Genomic DNA, 17443 nt, shown 5'->3' on the forward strand with positions numbered 1-17443 from the left:
TGTCAGTTTCATCTCTTCCTGCGTTGTGTGCCAGTTCCCACTTGACCTGTGCTGTGCCTTCTTACCTGCCTGTGGTGTGCCTGCAGTGTGCCAGCTCCCTCTCTGCCTGCATTGTGTCAGTAACATCTCAACCTGGATTATGTACCAACTCCCTCTTGGCCTGTGCTGGGTCTTCTTCTCTGCCTGCAGTGTGCCTGCGCTGTGTGTCTGTTCCTTCTTGGCCTGTGCTGGGTCTTCTTCTCTGCCTGCAGTGTGCCTGCGTTGTGTGTCTGTTCCTTCTTGGCCTGTGCTGGGTCTTCTTCTCTGCCTGCAGTGTGCCTGCGTTGTGTGTCTGTTCCTTCTTGGCCTGTGTTGTGTCTTCTTTCCTGCCTGCAGTGTGCCTGCAGTATGCCAGCTCCCTCTTGGCCTGTGTTGTGTCAGTTTCCTCTCTACCTGTGTTGTGAGGTCTGGTATGCCAGAGGTCTAGGTTTACTACAAGCTTACCTGTTCAGCTCCCAGGGCCCAACAACCCTGCCCCCAGAACAAATGCAGGAGTCAGCTAAGGGCAAGTTAAACTGTTGTTTATTATGAAAATTTCCAGAATCACCGCTGCCAAACCCGTGTCAACCTGTTTTGTTGCAGAGTGCCGTCACAACATGAGCCCTTCCTCGAAAAACCACCCAAGTTTTGGTTGGGTGATTGGAGTGGTACACACTATGGATTGCCCCTATAGGTACTAATGTATTGGGCCTTGTATGTCAGGTGGCTGCCTGCCCCTTCCCCAAGAAACGATCTATTACATTCTTACATGGTCACAGGATTACCATTGTCCCTTAGCCTCTGCCATCCACCCCTGGATTTCTGTCCCCTGATTGGCTGGAACTGTTCTCCCCAGGCCTGGGACCCAGGTCTGTTTTCAGCGCTTTGTGCACTGCACGCAGATGATGGGAATGACTATGTGTTCCCAATGTATTTGTTAGCAACACCACTTTTGCTTGTGAGAGAGCTCTCCACATTGCAAAATGGTTAACTTGTTCATCTTACACTTCATGTCCATGGTGCTGAGAACTGTTTGTCTTCCCACCGCGGGTGAATAACCATTGTCTAGCTCGGCCGCATCACGTGGTTGAGGACCACAAATTGAGCTCTTCTGCTCAGCAATTATGAGGATGTATTCAGTTTCTCTGCAGATGGCCCCTTATCGTTTTAGGTTTGGAATGTGCTGCTTGTCTCTGACCTTGGCTGCGAGCCCTGGCCTTCCTGTTCTGTGCAGCCTGGTTCTGCTTTCCGTCGTCTCTCATCCTGCGGCTCGTGGCCTTGTGTGATCCTCGTTATGCTTATACTATGATTTCTGCACATCTATATCGTGCAATGCTTCCTATAGGTTAGTCATTTTGGTCCCTGTGTGATCCTGTAGTTCCATAGGGTTAGTTGCCATAAGCATCTGCAAGCTTGCTCTGCATCTCTTCGTTGCCTGGCATTCAGCGTTTCTGCACTTAGCTGATGAGAAAAATAATACAAGCTGTTGACAGCATGTATATGTATCTGTCCTCTATCTACTGAACTGTGTAAGCATGTTCTTTGTGTAAACGAATGTGTGTGTCACATTGTGCATGGTTGCGAGGTTGCTTCATGACTAACGTGTCTATATTGTGGTGTCACTAATGACGTCAGCACAGTGGTTTCTCAGCATTTAGTCAACATCATCCATCGAGGCATTTGGGTCTACGACCAATGTGGAAGCACCTGCATCCATAAAGACATTCAATGGATAAGGTTTGAATGGCTGTCTGAGAGACTATCTTTCTGCATATGTGTCGGTCACTGGTCCTTCTGGGGACCTAGCCGAATAGTGAGTGACTTTGTGTGTTTCTGACTCTTTGGTCCGTCATGTTCATTCCAGGGACCCTCTCTTCACCTGCGTTGTGTGCCATCTCCCTCTTGGCCTGTTATCTGTCCGTTTCCTCACTTCCTGCATTGTGTACTAGCTCCCTCTTGGCATGTGCTGTGTCTTCTACATTGTGTTGCAGCTCCCTCGTGGCTTTTGCTGTGTCAGTTTCCTCTCTTCTGGCATTGTGTGCCAGCTGTCTCTTGGCCTTTGCTGTGTTTTCTTCTCTGCCTGCTGTGTGCCTGCGTTGTGTGCCCACTGCCCCTTGGCCTGTGTTGTGTCAGTTTCCTCTCTTACTGTGTTGTCTGCCAGTTCCCCCTTGGCCTTTTCTGTGTCTTCTTCTCTGCCTGTGGTGTGCCTGCATTGTGTGCCAGCTCCCTCTTGGCCTGTGCTGTGTCTTTCCCCCTGCCTGTGGGGTGCCAGCTCCCTCTTGGCCTGTGCTGTCAGTTTCCATTCTTCCTGCGTTGTGTGCCGCTGTCTCTTAGCCTGTGCTGTTCTCTGCCTGCGGTGTGCCGGCATTGTGTACCAGCTCCCTCTTTGTCTGCAGTGTATCATGTCCAGCTCTGCCTGCTTCCAATGGCGTCTCATCAGGCATAACCCTGACTGCCTTCTTCCAATGCATGTCTTCTCCATTCCAGACACACGCACCTGAGAGCCTCTACACCAAGACGACAGACCCTCGGGTTGCGCCCAACACCGCTGATGTGCTTGAGATCGAGTTTAAGAGAGGTAAGACACATACTACCTCACACTTCAACACCTGCCTCTCACGGACACACCCTCCTCTCAGTGCCAGCCTGTCTCCCACTGCATAGTGTCAGCATGTGTGCCAAAAAAAGTAGTGGAACTGTGACCTTGGCGGGGAGCATAGTGCAACACATGTGTCAAGGGATTGTCGTCTGGGTATGTAGGCAGCCAAGTGGGAACACAGCAAATAACACAGCCCCCTTATATTGCTTTTCATTAAAACAAATGTGTTGGTCGGTCAGTTGGAACGTGCGTATATTGCCTATACTTGCTGATGTGAACCCCACAGCAATCCGTAGCTACCATCTATCAGAATAGATGCCCCTTCAACAGGGACTTCAAACTAGAAAACTTGCACTGTCATGAATCCAATGTAATAATTTATTCCAAAACCTGCGTCTAAGCATTGAACTTTTTATGTCCTCTGGTCTAACCGAGGTTCCTGGGAAGGAGGAGTCTGTGATCCTCCATAGATGATTTTGGGTTTTGCCGTGTGATGCTGTCCGTATTGGCAGTAGAAACAGCCCCATGGATGCGCTTGAAGAGGGTGCATCCCTGTTCCACTGGACGCCACGGTGGGCTCTTGTGAGTGTCAGGTTTTGTTACATGGTCACACCCAAGTCAGGGAGCTCCTTCCCCCACAATGAATGTGGCACACAATAAATCGCTTTGATTTATTTCAGGTTCTTTTTGGTAAGGCCTCCAACCCGTCTCGCACATAACCCCAACAAACACCTGGTGCCACAATGGACTAGGAACCAGGTCGGTGTGTATTAAGAATATATTAATTTTTTAATTTAGCCAAATATTTAAAATATATTACATCAGCCACCAATGTTGTGGCAACACAAAAACAAAAGAACTTCCTTAAAGGCACCAACATAGAGATATGCTGTCACAATTAATTGCTTTTAAATCACCCACCAATAAAAGAACAAAACCATTCAACACACACTGTGATTTCAAACAGGGTTATGCTTTTCTCCCAGCAACCCTCACCCTCCAAACATCAATTAGGCTTGACTCCTCTGAATGCAAGGCAGTGGCAGGAAGTGGGAACACAATGGGAAAATCGGATTTGGGGTCTTACTCACAGAAACAATATGAAAGAAAGAAAAGTAATGGGAACATTCGTTTTGCTACACCCAACAAAAACACACAGTACTTTGGGGTTTTGGTCAGAACAGAATGGGAAAATCAGTTTTGAGTTGGAATCACAGATGCAATGTGAGAAAGAATGAAAAGCAAGGCGAAATTCATTTTGTAGAGCACAATGGGTAAACAGGGGGCAATTTCGTGTTGCACTTTGCATATGCGCAGGCACTACAGGGCTTCCCACTTCTGATTTGAAATGAAGGGGATCATGGGGGAATTTCGTTTATACACCCTGTGCACACATGGAAGCATGGTTTGGGATAAATTCTTTTGGCAGTTCTTTATGTATATACTGGTTCAAAAAACACTGGGATTAGATTGTTGGTTTCAAATGCCTACAATACAGATCCCGTGAATTCAATAGGGGAATTAATTGATTTATTTTGATTAAATATGCTAGAGATCTACACAGACAAACAGGATGTGTTTCTATGTGGAAATAACTACAATAATGCTGGAAGAATACAGGGCCTACATACTCTATGGCTTTGGGGTAGTTATACTTACAGGAGAGGCCTGGAACTGGACATCAGGAACATCAGGGCACCGCTGGGACAGCAAGGGGGCCAGTCAAACATCTCCTCTGAGTCCTCCAAGGGGTTCCAATCAGCTTCTATGTCTCAAGACTCCTGTCTCAAATGCAAAATTAGGCCTCTTTGCTGGGATGTTGTTCGCCAGATTTCAGCAGCAGGTCGCCTCTCGGAATTAGTGGAAGAATTCCAGCTTTGATGCAAACTGGCTTATTTACAGGGCAAATGACATCACAAATGTGTCATGTTTCTCGCAACCGGGATTGGTTGATGATCACTACCCACCTCGCACCTGTGTGCTGATAGGACAAGGGGACGGGGGAGTGCTTTGGGACAGCTGGGGGAGGAGAAAGCTTCATCATCTCACTTTGACAGGTGGGCTCAATCTGCATTGAGCTCACAAAATATCTCAACATGTCAATTACCATGAATCTCCAAATCTTGACATGTATGAATACATTGTTAAGAACTATATTTAAAAAGTGAATCAGATGAGACTAATTTGAAGTCTGCACGTCCTTCCTGTGCAGAGATACAGTTTTTCTTCATTTACTCAGGAACCATATCAGTGAAAAATATGCCATTTTACAGTCGTCATATTATTACCGGCATGCTTTTACCAACTTTCGCATCTCTTGGAATTATGGGAAGGCCCAAATCACATTTTCATTGATAACTTTAGTTGTGTTTATCCCACAAACACTGTTTTAGCATGGTTAGAAGGGGTGGACAGTCACCTTTAAAAAAAAGCCTGCAATGACCACTATGACATGTGTGCTTCTCCTTTTATGCCAATACATAACATGTATTTCTCCCATTTAAGCACATTGCAGTTTCATATCCTCGGTCTCTCTGGCCCCCACCCCTGCACCCCCAGTTTCGTTTCTCTTCAGGCATGTGATTCAAGCAGAGCTGCCTGATAGCCACACTAATGACATTTCTATGAGGCTTGTGACCTGGAGGTCACTTCTGCTGCAGAACAGACATGACTTTATCTGGTCTCCACTGGATTTCTGATCTACAAAGTATTCCTGCTTGTTTTTTTAAGGAAGGGCAATGATGGATGCAGACAACCAGGCCTGAATCTCCAGGGCAACAGAGGGAGGTTAGTTTCAAGTTTGGAGAAATTACCATCCATGTACCGTGCAGCAAACAGCCTTTAAACTCTCACATAATTGTAACTTTACGCAGCATCTTATAAGGTTTTCACAGTTGCAACATACATGTGTGTTGCTTTGAAATTGTCCATATGGATAAGCTTGTTATAGGCAGAACCCATGTTCACACTTTGAAAGTCTGGTGAGCATTTTGCAGACATATTGTCAATCGCGAGGACAGAAAAACAAAAATGTCATTCTTTTATTTATCACACATAAAATACTCCGTTTCACTTTAGCTGCCTGGAGCACAATTCTGATATCCCATTGAAGATACTGAGCACTGTTGTTTCTTTATCTGTCAGTGCAGCTCTCCATAGATTGTCGGCCACATGTCTTCCTTGTCCTTCCTGAAATGCACTGCACACATTTTAGCACTTTCGGATCTAGGCTCACTTTCTTTCCTTTATGAATTGGGTTTAATAGGCCTTATGTCGGACCTCATTTCTGTGTTGGCCTCTGTATTTCTGGCATCCCGGGGTATACTTCACCCCACAAGTGCCGTCTGGACATGATCACTCTACCTACGTGCAGAAACCAATCCGTTATGAGCCACCCGGGTCTACTTATAGGTTTCTTCGAAGTACCCCACACCAAGCTTCCCACTGCAAGGACACATTGTCCAGTGGCAGGGGTGGACAAATCCCACATGCTCGCCAAATTTTAAAAAAAGTGATCCCTTGCAAATGGCCCGGCCCTCTACCAACTCTAGGCATCAAACATTCAACCTAAGAAAACAACTTGTGACATTTTCCAATAAACAAGTGAAGATGGGGCGTGAGGAGGGATGTCTTCTTAGTGTTAGCAGGACGTCCTTTTGCTTTCCCTGGCTAAGAGGATGCCAGTTAGAGTTCATCTAGGCCGACTTCATGATTGTACGAGCCAACAGAATCCTGTTTAGTTGTCACTGATATAGGGTGGAAAACATGAAGAGGGGTGCCTTACCTTGACCCTTAAAAAAGAACTGTTCCAGAAGAGTAAAAATTGTTGGAAAATGAGTGGAGTTGTTAGGAGAAAAAAAGAAAAGTAGTTAAACTGACTTTATGCTAGTTCCTGCTCCGCTCGACCTCTGCTAATCGCTCATTAACACCTGTGAGTCACTAAGAACTACCACACAAGACCTGCCAATAAGAACAGGAGTTGCCCGTTACTCAATACCACAGGCACTCAGTTCATATCTCTGTCAGAACATGCCTGCCACTTAGCAAGACCCTTTATTTATTGACACCAGCACTCATTGTGCACCTGTCACTGATTGATAGCTCTCACACAACAAGATCCCTGGAGAGGTTAGGGGGGGGCAAGAAGGAAACACGAGAAACAAATCCACATTCAGGAAACTTTCAGCCACAGATTCATCCACACATGTCAACATATACCTTCAAGTCATGAACTCAACCCCACAGCCACACCTCTTACTAACATGGGGATAAGTGGGGCTTTGTGGTCCAATCACATGGTGTGGAACCTGTCCCTCTTCCAACTCTGGGGTAGGTGGCGACCCTATCAGGGAAATTAGCTCTGCTTGTCCAAGACTTGCACCCCTCCCTATTACCCTGTACATGTGATTCCCATCCCACTCCAAGGCCAGTGAACACCAAGGCCAGTGAACTCCAAGGCCAGTGAACTCCAAGGCCAGTGAACTCCAAGGCCAGTGAACACCAACTGCTGGGTTGCCTCTAAGGGACATGGACTCCCCCTATTGCAGTATGGAAGAGACCTCGTCTGGAGCTTTGCCACGGTGTGATCCCACAAACTTCAGCACAAAAAACCCCCCTTGCACCCCATCAACATGGAAATGTGCACCCTGGCTCTCACTGATAAATGTGGCCCTGCACCAATAGGTGTCACTCTTCTGTGCTCTTCTGCAATTCATGGCCTATGGCTATGCACCTGTTGTACTTATTTGTCTGCACCTGTTTATGCTATGTAACCAAGCTATAAGACTTCTTGTACTGTTTGCGCCCGGCTACCTAAGGGCTTGGTGCGCGTTACCAAATAATACCTCTATACTGATCATTGTTAGTACTATTATGGTATTTATTGAGCCTGGGCATAACTTTGGGAAGCAACAGAGCGCTTTACAATCATAGGGGGAAGAACCCAGTGACGGAAGCAGACTAAAGGGAGTAGGCAGCTAATGGGAAAGGGTGGGCACTTGCCAGCCTGGGGGAAGACAGTGTGGAGCAGATCACCCAGTCTCAGGTAGGGTGGGGAGTGCAGAGTGTGTACATCTAGGTGTTCAGGAGGAGCCATTCCTTGAAGAGGAGGGTTTTGGGCAGCTTCCTGAACTGTAGATGTGATGGGGCCAGTCTGATGTTGACTGGGAGGAGGTTCCATAGTCTTGGGGCGTAGACAGAGAAGGCCTGTCTTCTGGTTCTTTCCTTCCTGTGCCGGCAGAGTTCAAGCCTGCACATGTCCTTATTTTTGGTGGATTAAATGTAGAGGATGCATTGCCTGCAGAAACTCATGCCTCTACCATGCCACATTAGCAGTGCAGGTCGTTACTGTGCCGCATCAGCAGCGTGGCTCTTTACCAAATGAACAGACAGGAAGGGGATGGAAAGGAAGTGAGAACGAGCACAGGAAAAAAGGCGAGAGAGCGGAGGAGAAGGGGGGCTGTGAAAGCAGGCAGAGGCATGAGTTGTGGGAGCAGCAGATGGGACAGGTTAAAGGGGGACCTGCCTTTCTGGTGTCAGAGTGGGAGAGAGGTGGGCAGCAAAGTGGGGAAAGCCCCCAGTTTAGTTGTACAATCAGTGCAGGATAAAAGCCCTCCCCGCCAGGTAAAAGAAAGTAAGGCAAAGGTGACATGGGAGAGACTGGCATGGTTGTGCGCTGAAAGTGCCCTTCTGCACCACCGTGTGTAGCTTCAAGGCATGTCTCTCTGCACTGCTAATCTTTGATGTTGGTCCAATGTTGGATCTGCTGCCCCATTACCCAGCACTACATCAATATGTTTTGCTCTGCACTGTTATGTGTTGGTTGGCACCAATACCTGTCGCTCTACATGACCATTCTTACTAGGCCGTGCACCACTGTTTGTCACTCTTCACTGACACATCTCTGTGCACCAGTATGTGCCAGTCTGCACCGATACATGCCCAGTATGTGCCACTCTGTAATGACATCTGTCACTCTCCACGATGCACGCGTCACCCTGCACAGCTTTGTGGCACGCTGTGCGTCCTGTGGCTTTGCACTCATGTCTTGTGCTAATAGTTCACGGAAAGCGCAACTATCGAGGCGCTGAAGTGCAGACACAGGGTGCAGAGCCACAGGCTTCTCCATAAGAGGAGTGGTCAGATAAAGGCTGGGGTGTTGCTAGGTCTGGAAAAGATCCAGGGCTATGCTAATGTCAGGACTCGGGCTAGTTAGCCTTTTAGTTGTAGCCCCTGAACTTCTATCCGGGGCTACAACCAAAGACCAGGAGCTATAGCCCCCTCAGCCCCCCACCCCCCAGCAACACCTCTGACTTCAGGGCACCCCAGCTGCCGAGCCAGGGAAGGTTGCGTGCCTAGGTTGCTTGGCCAGAGGATCATCTGCACAGTTGTATGTTTTCACTTCAAAAGTACAAAGCATGCTGTGTTATCAGGGTGGGTGATTTACAGTGCTGGAAATGGAAATGGTTTATTGGGGGAACTGTCACCTCTTTGGAGCGGTGGGGCTGTGGGAAGGAGGAGGCAGGGTTTTGATTGGTCACAATATTCACCCTAATAAAGAGATTTCTGTAAATTACAGGACATATATACTAGTTTGGACGAACCAGCACTGGATATGAGGCTTTGGTAGTTTCTGCCTGCACTGCTGAGTCTTCCAAAAGCGGGTTTACGCGGGTTACTTGTGCGTGCAATGTAACGAGCATACTGCGCAGGCAGTGCTTGGTGTGGAGTCTTCTGAAAGCGGTCTGTTGTGGCCCTGGGTGCGTCATGTGGTGACCCCTGGATCTGGGGGACGGTGCGGCGCTCCGTCTTGTTCCGGCCCATTTCCTGTACTGCTACTATAGAGATTACGCAAGAGAGGAAGTACACACCCAGGAAGTCCACACCCATGGGCACTGATTGGAGTCTCACAAGGTGGCAGCAAGGTTGTTAAGAATCAGTGTGAGGAGAGCGTGGCCCTGTGCGTCAAGCAGAAGGCCAGCACTCATCTCTGTCACTGGCTTCAGTAGATGTTTCTCTTCTTTGCGCCTGTTGCCCTACACTCTCAACTGTGCTAGGGTGACCAAATAAAAATAAAATAAAGGGACAAGCAATAAATAGACATAGAAGTAGGACTGCAGTAAACAGAAACAGGACTCCAATAAAACTGTAGTCCTACTTCTATGTCAGTGACTGTTAGTATTGTTACAGGTGGGTGTTCACAGGCACACAACTCTCATTGGAGGAGAGCGGTGAGGAGAAGGGGGAGTGAATGGGGGTCTGAAAAGCATTAATGCAAGCAGTAAGAGCGGTGCCAGACCTGATTTCATCATTTCTTATTGCGTTTCCGGAAAAACCGGGACCGTAGCCACCAGTCCCTCCAATCCTGCGACGGAGTTTTAAAACTCCCAAAACTCTCGGGACGCCGGGACCAAGGGGTAAATACCGGCACCGTCCTGGCAAAACCGGAACGTCTGGTCACCCTAACCCGTGCACTAATCTCTGTCACCAGTAGATGTCACTCTGCACGCTCACCCGTACACTAATCTCTGTGCCTGGCATCACTGGGCGGCGTAGGAGGCAGGGCCAGTGAGAGAGACCAGACACAGATATTGTTTGGAAGGCATAAGCCGCATTTATTACCTATTAACCACCAGAATGCGACAAGACCATACATGAATGGCATCATATAAATTGTTACATCATCAGTCACCTAGCCGAATGTGGGGAGTGCCCGTGGCCCTTGCCCCCCCCCCCAAGTGTCTGGTGCCGGGCGGCTACCGCTGAAAATGACGGCTTTGTGCGGCCCGGCGCACAGTTGCTCTGCACAGCCCGGCGATGCAGCAGGGCTGCGATTGTAGATGTCGCTCGGCACTATGTGTGTTCTGTTGGATCATGGGTGTTTTCTGCACTGCGGCTGCGCTAGTGGGATTTCCTCTGAACTTACACAGGTTGCACAGACCCGTGGGCATACCATTATCCACCAATACCTGTAATTTCTCCCTGGCACATATCGCTCTGGATCCAAATGTGCCAGTTTACAATACATGCCGATCTGTATTAAGGCATGACATAATGCGCCAATCCATGTCACACCAGCGTCTGTCAAGAAACACTCATTCAAATGCGCCTCTCTGCGCCGGTTCCAGACTGCTCTACCCTGACCCCAGGCCCTCCACAGTGTGTGTCACTCTGCACAAATGTGTCCTCCTTCTGCAGTAAGACATGTGGTTCTACACCAAAGCTTGCTTCTCTTCTCTGGTGCATTGCTTTGCTCCTCACCTGAGGAGTAGAGCACATTACTGGCCCTTCCCTGGCAGCCCCTTGATTCTTTGGCTGGGGTCTCTCAGCTTGGAGGACGGTCTCATTCATTAGGTGGGGTCTCGTACCTTGAAGGACAGTCTTATTCATTGGGTGGGGTCTTGCACCTTGGAGGACGGTCTCATTCATTGGATGGGGTCTTGCACCTTGGAGGACGGTCTCATTCTTTGGGTGGGGTCTCGCACCTTGGAGGACGGTCTCATTTATTGGGTGGGGTCTCGCACCTTGGAGGATGGTCTCATTCTTTGGGTGGGGTCTTGCACCTTGGAGGATGGTCTAATTCATTGGGTGGGGTCTCGCACCTTGGAGGATTGTCTCATTCTTTGGGTGGGGTCTCGCAACTTGGAGGACGGTCTCATTCATTGGGTGGGGTCTTGCACCTTGTAGCCAGTCTAATTCTTTGTATGAGGTCTCGCAACTTGGAGGAGGGTCTGTTATGACCCAGTCTGGGTCATAGTGATATAAACAGGATACAGTTGCAGGTATGCTTAATGGTTGCTTTATTCAGGTTCTTCAGTTACAGGTACAAATCAGGTCTCATCAAGTCCATAAGGAGATAGGAGGAAATCATGAGGGAAGCCCACTGGCTCCCACCACCCAGGCTTCCTTAGATCAACTGCCTGGGTTAGAACCCATTCATACACAAACACTCCAAGCTAGATCATGCATTCCACAAATGACATCACCACATACATACAGCATTCAGAAGGTGAACCATAGAAAGGAAGGCTAATCCTAACAGGGTCTCATTTATTGGGTGGGGTCTCGCAACTTGGAGGACGGTCTCATTCATTGGGTGGGGTCTCGCATCTTGGAGGATTGTCTCATTCTTTGGATGGGGTCTTGCACCTTGGAGGATGGTTTCATTCTTTGGATGGGGTCTCGCACATTGGAGGAGGGTCTCATTCATTGGGTGGGTTCTCGCAACTTGGAGGAGGGTCTCATTCATTGGGTGAGGTCTCGCATCTTGGAGGAAGGTCTTATTCATTGGGTGGTGTCTTGCACCTTGGAGGAGGGTCTCATTCTTCGGGTGGAGTCTCGCACCTTGGAGGACGGTCTCATTCATTGGGTGGGGTCTCGCACCTTGGAGGACGGTCTCATTCATTGGGTGGGGTCTCGCACCTTGGAGGATGGTCTCATTCTTTGGGTGGGGCTTCGCACCTTGGAGGACGGTCTCATTCTTTGGGTAGGGTCTCGCACCTTGGAGGATGGTCTCATTCATTGGGAGGGGTCTCGCACCCTGGAGGACGCTCTTTCATTGGGTGGGGTCTCGCACCTTGGAGGATGGTCTCATTCTCTGGGTGGGGTCTCGCACCTTGGTGGATGGTCTCATTCATTGGGTGGGGTCTTTCACCTTTGTGGACAGTCTCATTCATTGGGTGGGGTCTCGCACCTTGGTGGACTGTCTCATTCATTGGGTGGGGTCTTGCACCTTGGTGGACAGTCTTATTGTGTGGGTGGGGTCTCGCACCTTGGAGAACAGTCTTATACTCTGGGTGGGGTCTCACACCTTGGAGAGGGTCTTGCTCATGGTTTGGAGTCACGCACCTTGGAGGACGGTCTCATCCTCTGGGTGGGGTCTCGCACCTGGGTGGACGGTCTCATTCATTGGGTGGGGTCTCTCAGCTTGGAGAATGGTGTCATTCATTAGGTGGGGTCTCGCACCTTGGAGGATGGTCTCATTCATTGGGGGGGTCTCGTACCTTGGAGGTTAGTCTCATTCATCGGGTGGGGTCTCGCACCTTGGAGGATGGTCTCATTCATTGGGTGGGGTCTCGCAACTTGTAGCCAGTCTAATTCTTTGTATGGGGTCTCGCAACTTGGAGGAGGGTCTCATTCATTGGGTGGGGTCTCGCAACTTGGAGGAGGGTCTCATTCATTGGGTGGGGTCTCTCAACTTGGAGGAGGCTCTCATTCATTGGGTGGGGTCTCGCAACTTGGAGGAGGGTCTCATTCATTGGGTGGGGTCTCGCAACTTGTAGCCAGTCTAATTCTTTGTATGGGGTCTCGCAACTTGGAGGAGGGTCTCATTCATTGGGTGGGGTCTCGCAACTTGGAGGAGGGTCTCATTCATTGGGTGGTGTCTTGCACCTTGGAGGATGGTCTCATTCTTTGGGTGGGGCCTCGCACCTTGGAGGACGGTCTCATTCTTTGGGTGGGGTCTTGCACCTTGGAGGACGGTCTCATTCATTGGGAGAGGTCTCGCACCCTGGAGGACACTCTTTCATTGGGTGGGGTCTCGCACCTTGGAGGACGGTTTCATTCTTTGGGTGGGGTCTTGCACCTTGGAGGACGGTCTCATTCTTTGGGTGGGGTCTCGCACCTTGGAGGATGGTCTCATTCATTGGGTGGGGTCTTTCACCTTGGTGGACGGTCTCATTCATCGGGTGGGGTCTTACATCTTGGTGGACGGTCTTATTGTGTGGGTGGGGTCTCGCACCTTGGAGGACAGTCTCATCCTCTGGGTGGGGTCTCACACCTTGGAGGAGGGTCTTGCTCATGGTTTGGAGTTACGCACCTTGGAGGATGGTCTCATTCATTGGGTGGGGTCTCGCACCTTGGTGGACGGTCTCATTCATTGGGTGGGGTCTTTCACCTTGGTGGACAGTCTCATTCATTGGGTGGGGTCTTGCATCTTGGTGGACGGTCTTATTGTGTGGGTGGGCTCTCGCACCTTGGAGGACAGTCTCATCCTCTGGGTGGGGTCTCACACCTTGGAGGAGGGTCTTGCTCATGGTTTGGAGTCACGCACCTTGGAGGACGGTCTCATTCATTGGGTGGGGTCTCAGCTTGGAGGACAGTCTCATCCTCTGGGTGGGGTCTCGCACCTTGGAGACGGTCTCCTTCATTGAGTGGGGTCTCGCACCTTGGTGGACAGTCTCATTCATTGGGTGGGGTCTCGCACCTTGGAGGATAGTCTCATTCATTGGGGGGTTCTCGCACCTTGGTGGACGGTCTCATTCATTTGGTGGGGTCTCGCACCTTGGTGGACGGTCTCATTCATTTGGTGGGGTCTCGCACCTTGGTGGACGGTCTCATTCATTGGGGGGTTCTCGCACCTTGGAGGACAGTCTCATCCTCTGGGTGGGGTCTCGCACCATGGGGCGCAGTCTCATTGTTTGTGTGTAGTGTCGGTTTCCCTCTCTTAAACTTTTATTTTCTAACTTTGTGTCCAAACTCCTGAAACCTCCATCCTCCGGACTGTGTGAGTGTGTGTGGAGGGTGGGGTGGGGGGCGCCTTCCCTTCGATGGCCCTGTCAGTGCAGTGTTGGGGGGAGCAGGGGTGTTGGGGGGGGGGGGTTGGTCTTTAGGATTCATTGCGGCCAAGGGCTACATTTAATAGCGATAATGAGCAGACAAGGGCCTGTTTAGGGCGGATTGGCGAGTGATAGCCACTAAATGGTAATGAGCGGGCAGATGGGCGGGGGGGATTAGGTGCCCCCCCCGCCCCTTTGGCTGCTCACTTGCTGGGGGCCCAGAGCGCCCTTAGAAGTGCATTAATGGGCCGTCTCGGCCCTTTTCACCGGTGGCAGGCGGGTAACGGCAGCATGTGTTGCGATGCCTTTGAAACAGACGTTACAGGCGGGTGGGGGCCTGTCCTGCCAGCCCCCACTTGTTCCATGGAGTGGTCTGTCAGGCCCCCCACCCCCTTGTTGGCTGGTGGGACAGAAGGTGCTGGGCCCCACACAATGGGCAAGCGTGAAATTCGATTAGATCGGGGCAAGGCTGCGATTTCACGGCCCCTACAAGTGCCGGGGGAGGGGTACTTTTATTGCCTCCCCCCCATTGTGCCGAGCCATCCCCCCCGCAGCGCAGCCGCCGCATTGGCCTTTTTAAGAAGTTATTTAGAGTTCATATCTGTCGGGTCCGTTTAGGGGCTGGGGTCTGCGTGACGGCGAGAGGGGCTTAGAGTCACTAATGGGGGCTCCCCGCCCCCCCCTGTGTCACAGGACCCGCTCGCTGCCTGCCACTCCTCCTCCGCACCAGGCCCCTGCGGCTCCCTCTCTCTCTCTCATGCATCCTTCACCCCTCTTTCTCCTCCTCTCCCTCTCTGTTCCCCTCTGTCTCCCGTCCCCCCCGCTTCTCCTCCTCCCCCATTCCCTTCCTTTCCTTCTTTCCTCCTCCCCCTCATTTCTCCTACTCTTCACCTCTAATACATCCTCCTGGTTTCTTCCCTCTCCTCCTGCCCTCTTTCTGTCCTTGTGTTTCGAGCTCCCTTTTCTTCTTCTCCTCCTCCCTCCCTTCCTTCCTTCCTTCCTTTCCTCCCTCCCTCCCTCCCTAACCTCCTCCCTCCCTCCCTCCCTCCTCCTGTCTTTCTTCTTTTCTTTCTTTTTTTCTTGGCTTTTCTTCACTTAATTTTCTTTCCTTTCTTTCTTTTCTTTATTCTCTCCCCCTTCCTTCCTTCCTTCCTTCCTTCCTTCCTTCCTTCCTTCCTTCCTTCCTTCCTTCCTTCCTTCCTTCCTCCCTCCCTCCCTCCCTCCCTCCCTTCCTTCCTCCCTCCCTCCCTCCCTCCCTCCCCTTCCTTCCTTCCTTCCTTCCTCTTCCTTCCTTCCTTCCTTCCTTCCTTCCTTCCTTCCTTCCTTCCCTCCCTCCCTCCCTCCCTCCCTCCTTCCTTCCTTCCCTTCCTTCCTCCCTCCCTCCTCCCTTCCTCCCTTCCTTCCTCCCTCCCTTCCTCCCTTCCCTCCCTTCCTCCCTTCCATCCTTCCTTCCTCCCTCCCTCCCTCCCTCCCTCCCTCCTCCCTCCTTCCTTCCTCCCTCCCTCCCTCCCTTCCTCCCTTCCTCTCCCTCCCTCCCTCCCTCCCTCTCTTCCTTCCTCCCTCCCTCCCTTCCTTCCTTCCTTCCTTCCTTCCTTCCTTCCTTCCTTCCTTCCTTCCTTCCTTCCTTCCTTCCTTCCTTCCTTCCTTCCTTCCTTCCTTCCTTCCTTCCTTCCTTCCTTCCTCCCTCCCTCCCTCCCTTCCTTCCTTCCTTCCTTCCTTCCTTCCCTCCCTCCCTCCCCTTCCTCCTCCCTCCCTCCCTTCCTCCTCCCTCCCTTCCCTCCCTTCCCTCCCTTCCCTCCTTCCATCCTTCCTTCCTCCCTCCCTCCCTCCCTCCCTCCCTCCTCCCTCCTTCCTTCCTCCCTCCCTCCCTCCCTTCCTCCCTCCCTCCCTCCTTCCTTCCTCCCTCCCTCCCTCCCTCCCTCCTCTCTTCCTTCCTCCCTCCCTCCCTCCCTTCCTTCCTTCCTTCCTTCCTTCCTTCCTTCCTTCCTTCCTTCCTTCCTTCCTTCCTTCCTTCCTTCCTTCCTCCCTCCCTCCCTCCCTCCCTCCCTTCCTTCCTCCTCCTCCCCTCCCTCCCTCCCTCTCCTCCCTCCCTTCCTTCCTTCCTGCCTTTCTTTTCTTTCTTGCTTTTCTTTCTTTTTTTCTTGTCTTTCTTCACTTAATTTTCTTTCCTTTCTTTCTTTTCTTTCTTTCTCTGCCCCTCTCTTTCTTCCTTCCTTCCTTTTATTTATCATTCTTTTTTACATCTATAATGCGCACCAAGTGGCGCGAGGCATACGGGCGCAGAATGAACAGACAAAGACAATAAACGGGTAATGCAAGAAACCTCACAGCTGGACACATCAGGCAGGCCTCCTCACCTGGTTCGAGGTGGAGAGCTGTCTCAAGAGCAGAGTTTTAAGCTCCTTTTTGAACACTTCAGTGGGTTTCATTGCTCTGAGATCCGGGGTATCCTGTTCCAGATTTTCGGGGAGGCTACGAAGAAAGCCCCTTGTCCTAGCCGTGTACGTTTGCATGCGGGCTCCTTCAGTAGATTCAAATGGTTATATCTGAGGTCTCGATTAGATGATTTACTCTCTAGCACTTCCGCTAGGTGCGCCAGGTGTGAGTAGTCATGAGAAGCCGATATTCGATCCTGGCCGCAGTAGGGAGCCGATGTAGGCGCAGTAGGGAGCCGATGTAGGCTTCTCCTAGCATCTGAGACAGGGTCTCGCCTCGTGAGGCCAAGGGTTAATCCTAACAGCACTATTGTCTATCACTTGAAGCCTGGCACAATCGCTCTCACTGATCCCCGCCAGCAGAGGCGTTGCTAGGGGGTGGCTAAGGGGGCTATAGCCCCTGATCTTTTGGTTGTAGCCCCGGATAGAATCTCAGGAGCTACAGCCAAAAGACTAGCTAGCCCCCAGTCCCGACAGTTCAGACATCAGCGTAGCCCCGGGTCTTTTCCAGACCTAGCAACACCCCTGCCCACCAGCAAAGTGCCGCGGCCATCGATTTGTGTGCCAATAATGGCTCTCGCAACGGTCTCGTAATTCGTTGTTGAAATGAAGGGTCGTAACTGGCCCCACAACTTAATATAGTAAACAAACGAAGATGCCAGACTATTAACTTGGGCTCGCACATTGAGGTTCTGATCTAGATATGTTCCAAGTGTTTTAACTTTCCTTTGTAGAAGTCACACAATCTGCAACCTTAGACCGCGACTAAGACCGCGTCTGCTCCGAGCTTTGTGGGTTTTTTCTGTATCCCACAACCATCGGCTCGGTTTTCTCAT

The 17443-nt window shown here is 50.7% G+C and overlaps 1 protein-coding gene across 1 annotated transcript in view; it reads left to right on the forward strand.

Moving 5' to 3' along the window:
- ASS1 (argininosuccinate synthase 1) overlaps window positions 1–17443 on the forward strand; it is a 514067-nt gene that overhangs the window by 178019 nt on the left and 318605 nt on the right. Inside the window, exon 10 of the mRNA XM_069609263.1 lies at window positions 2506–2596. Coding sequence (XP_069465364.1) covers window positions 2506–2596 — 91 coding nt within the window. The remainder of the gene's footprint in view (window positions 1–2505; window positions 2597–17443) is intronic.

Source organism: Ambystoma mexicanum, chromosome 8 (assembly GCF_040938575.1).
Source record: "Ambystoma mexicanum isolate Mex_15411 chromosome 8, UKY_AmexF1_1, whole genome shotgun sequence".
In the NCBI taxonomy this organism is placed as follows: Eukaryota; Metazoa; Chordata; class Amphibia; order Caudata; family Ambystomatidae; genus Ambystoma; species Ambystoma mexicanum.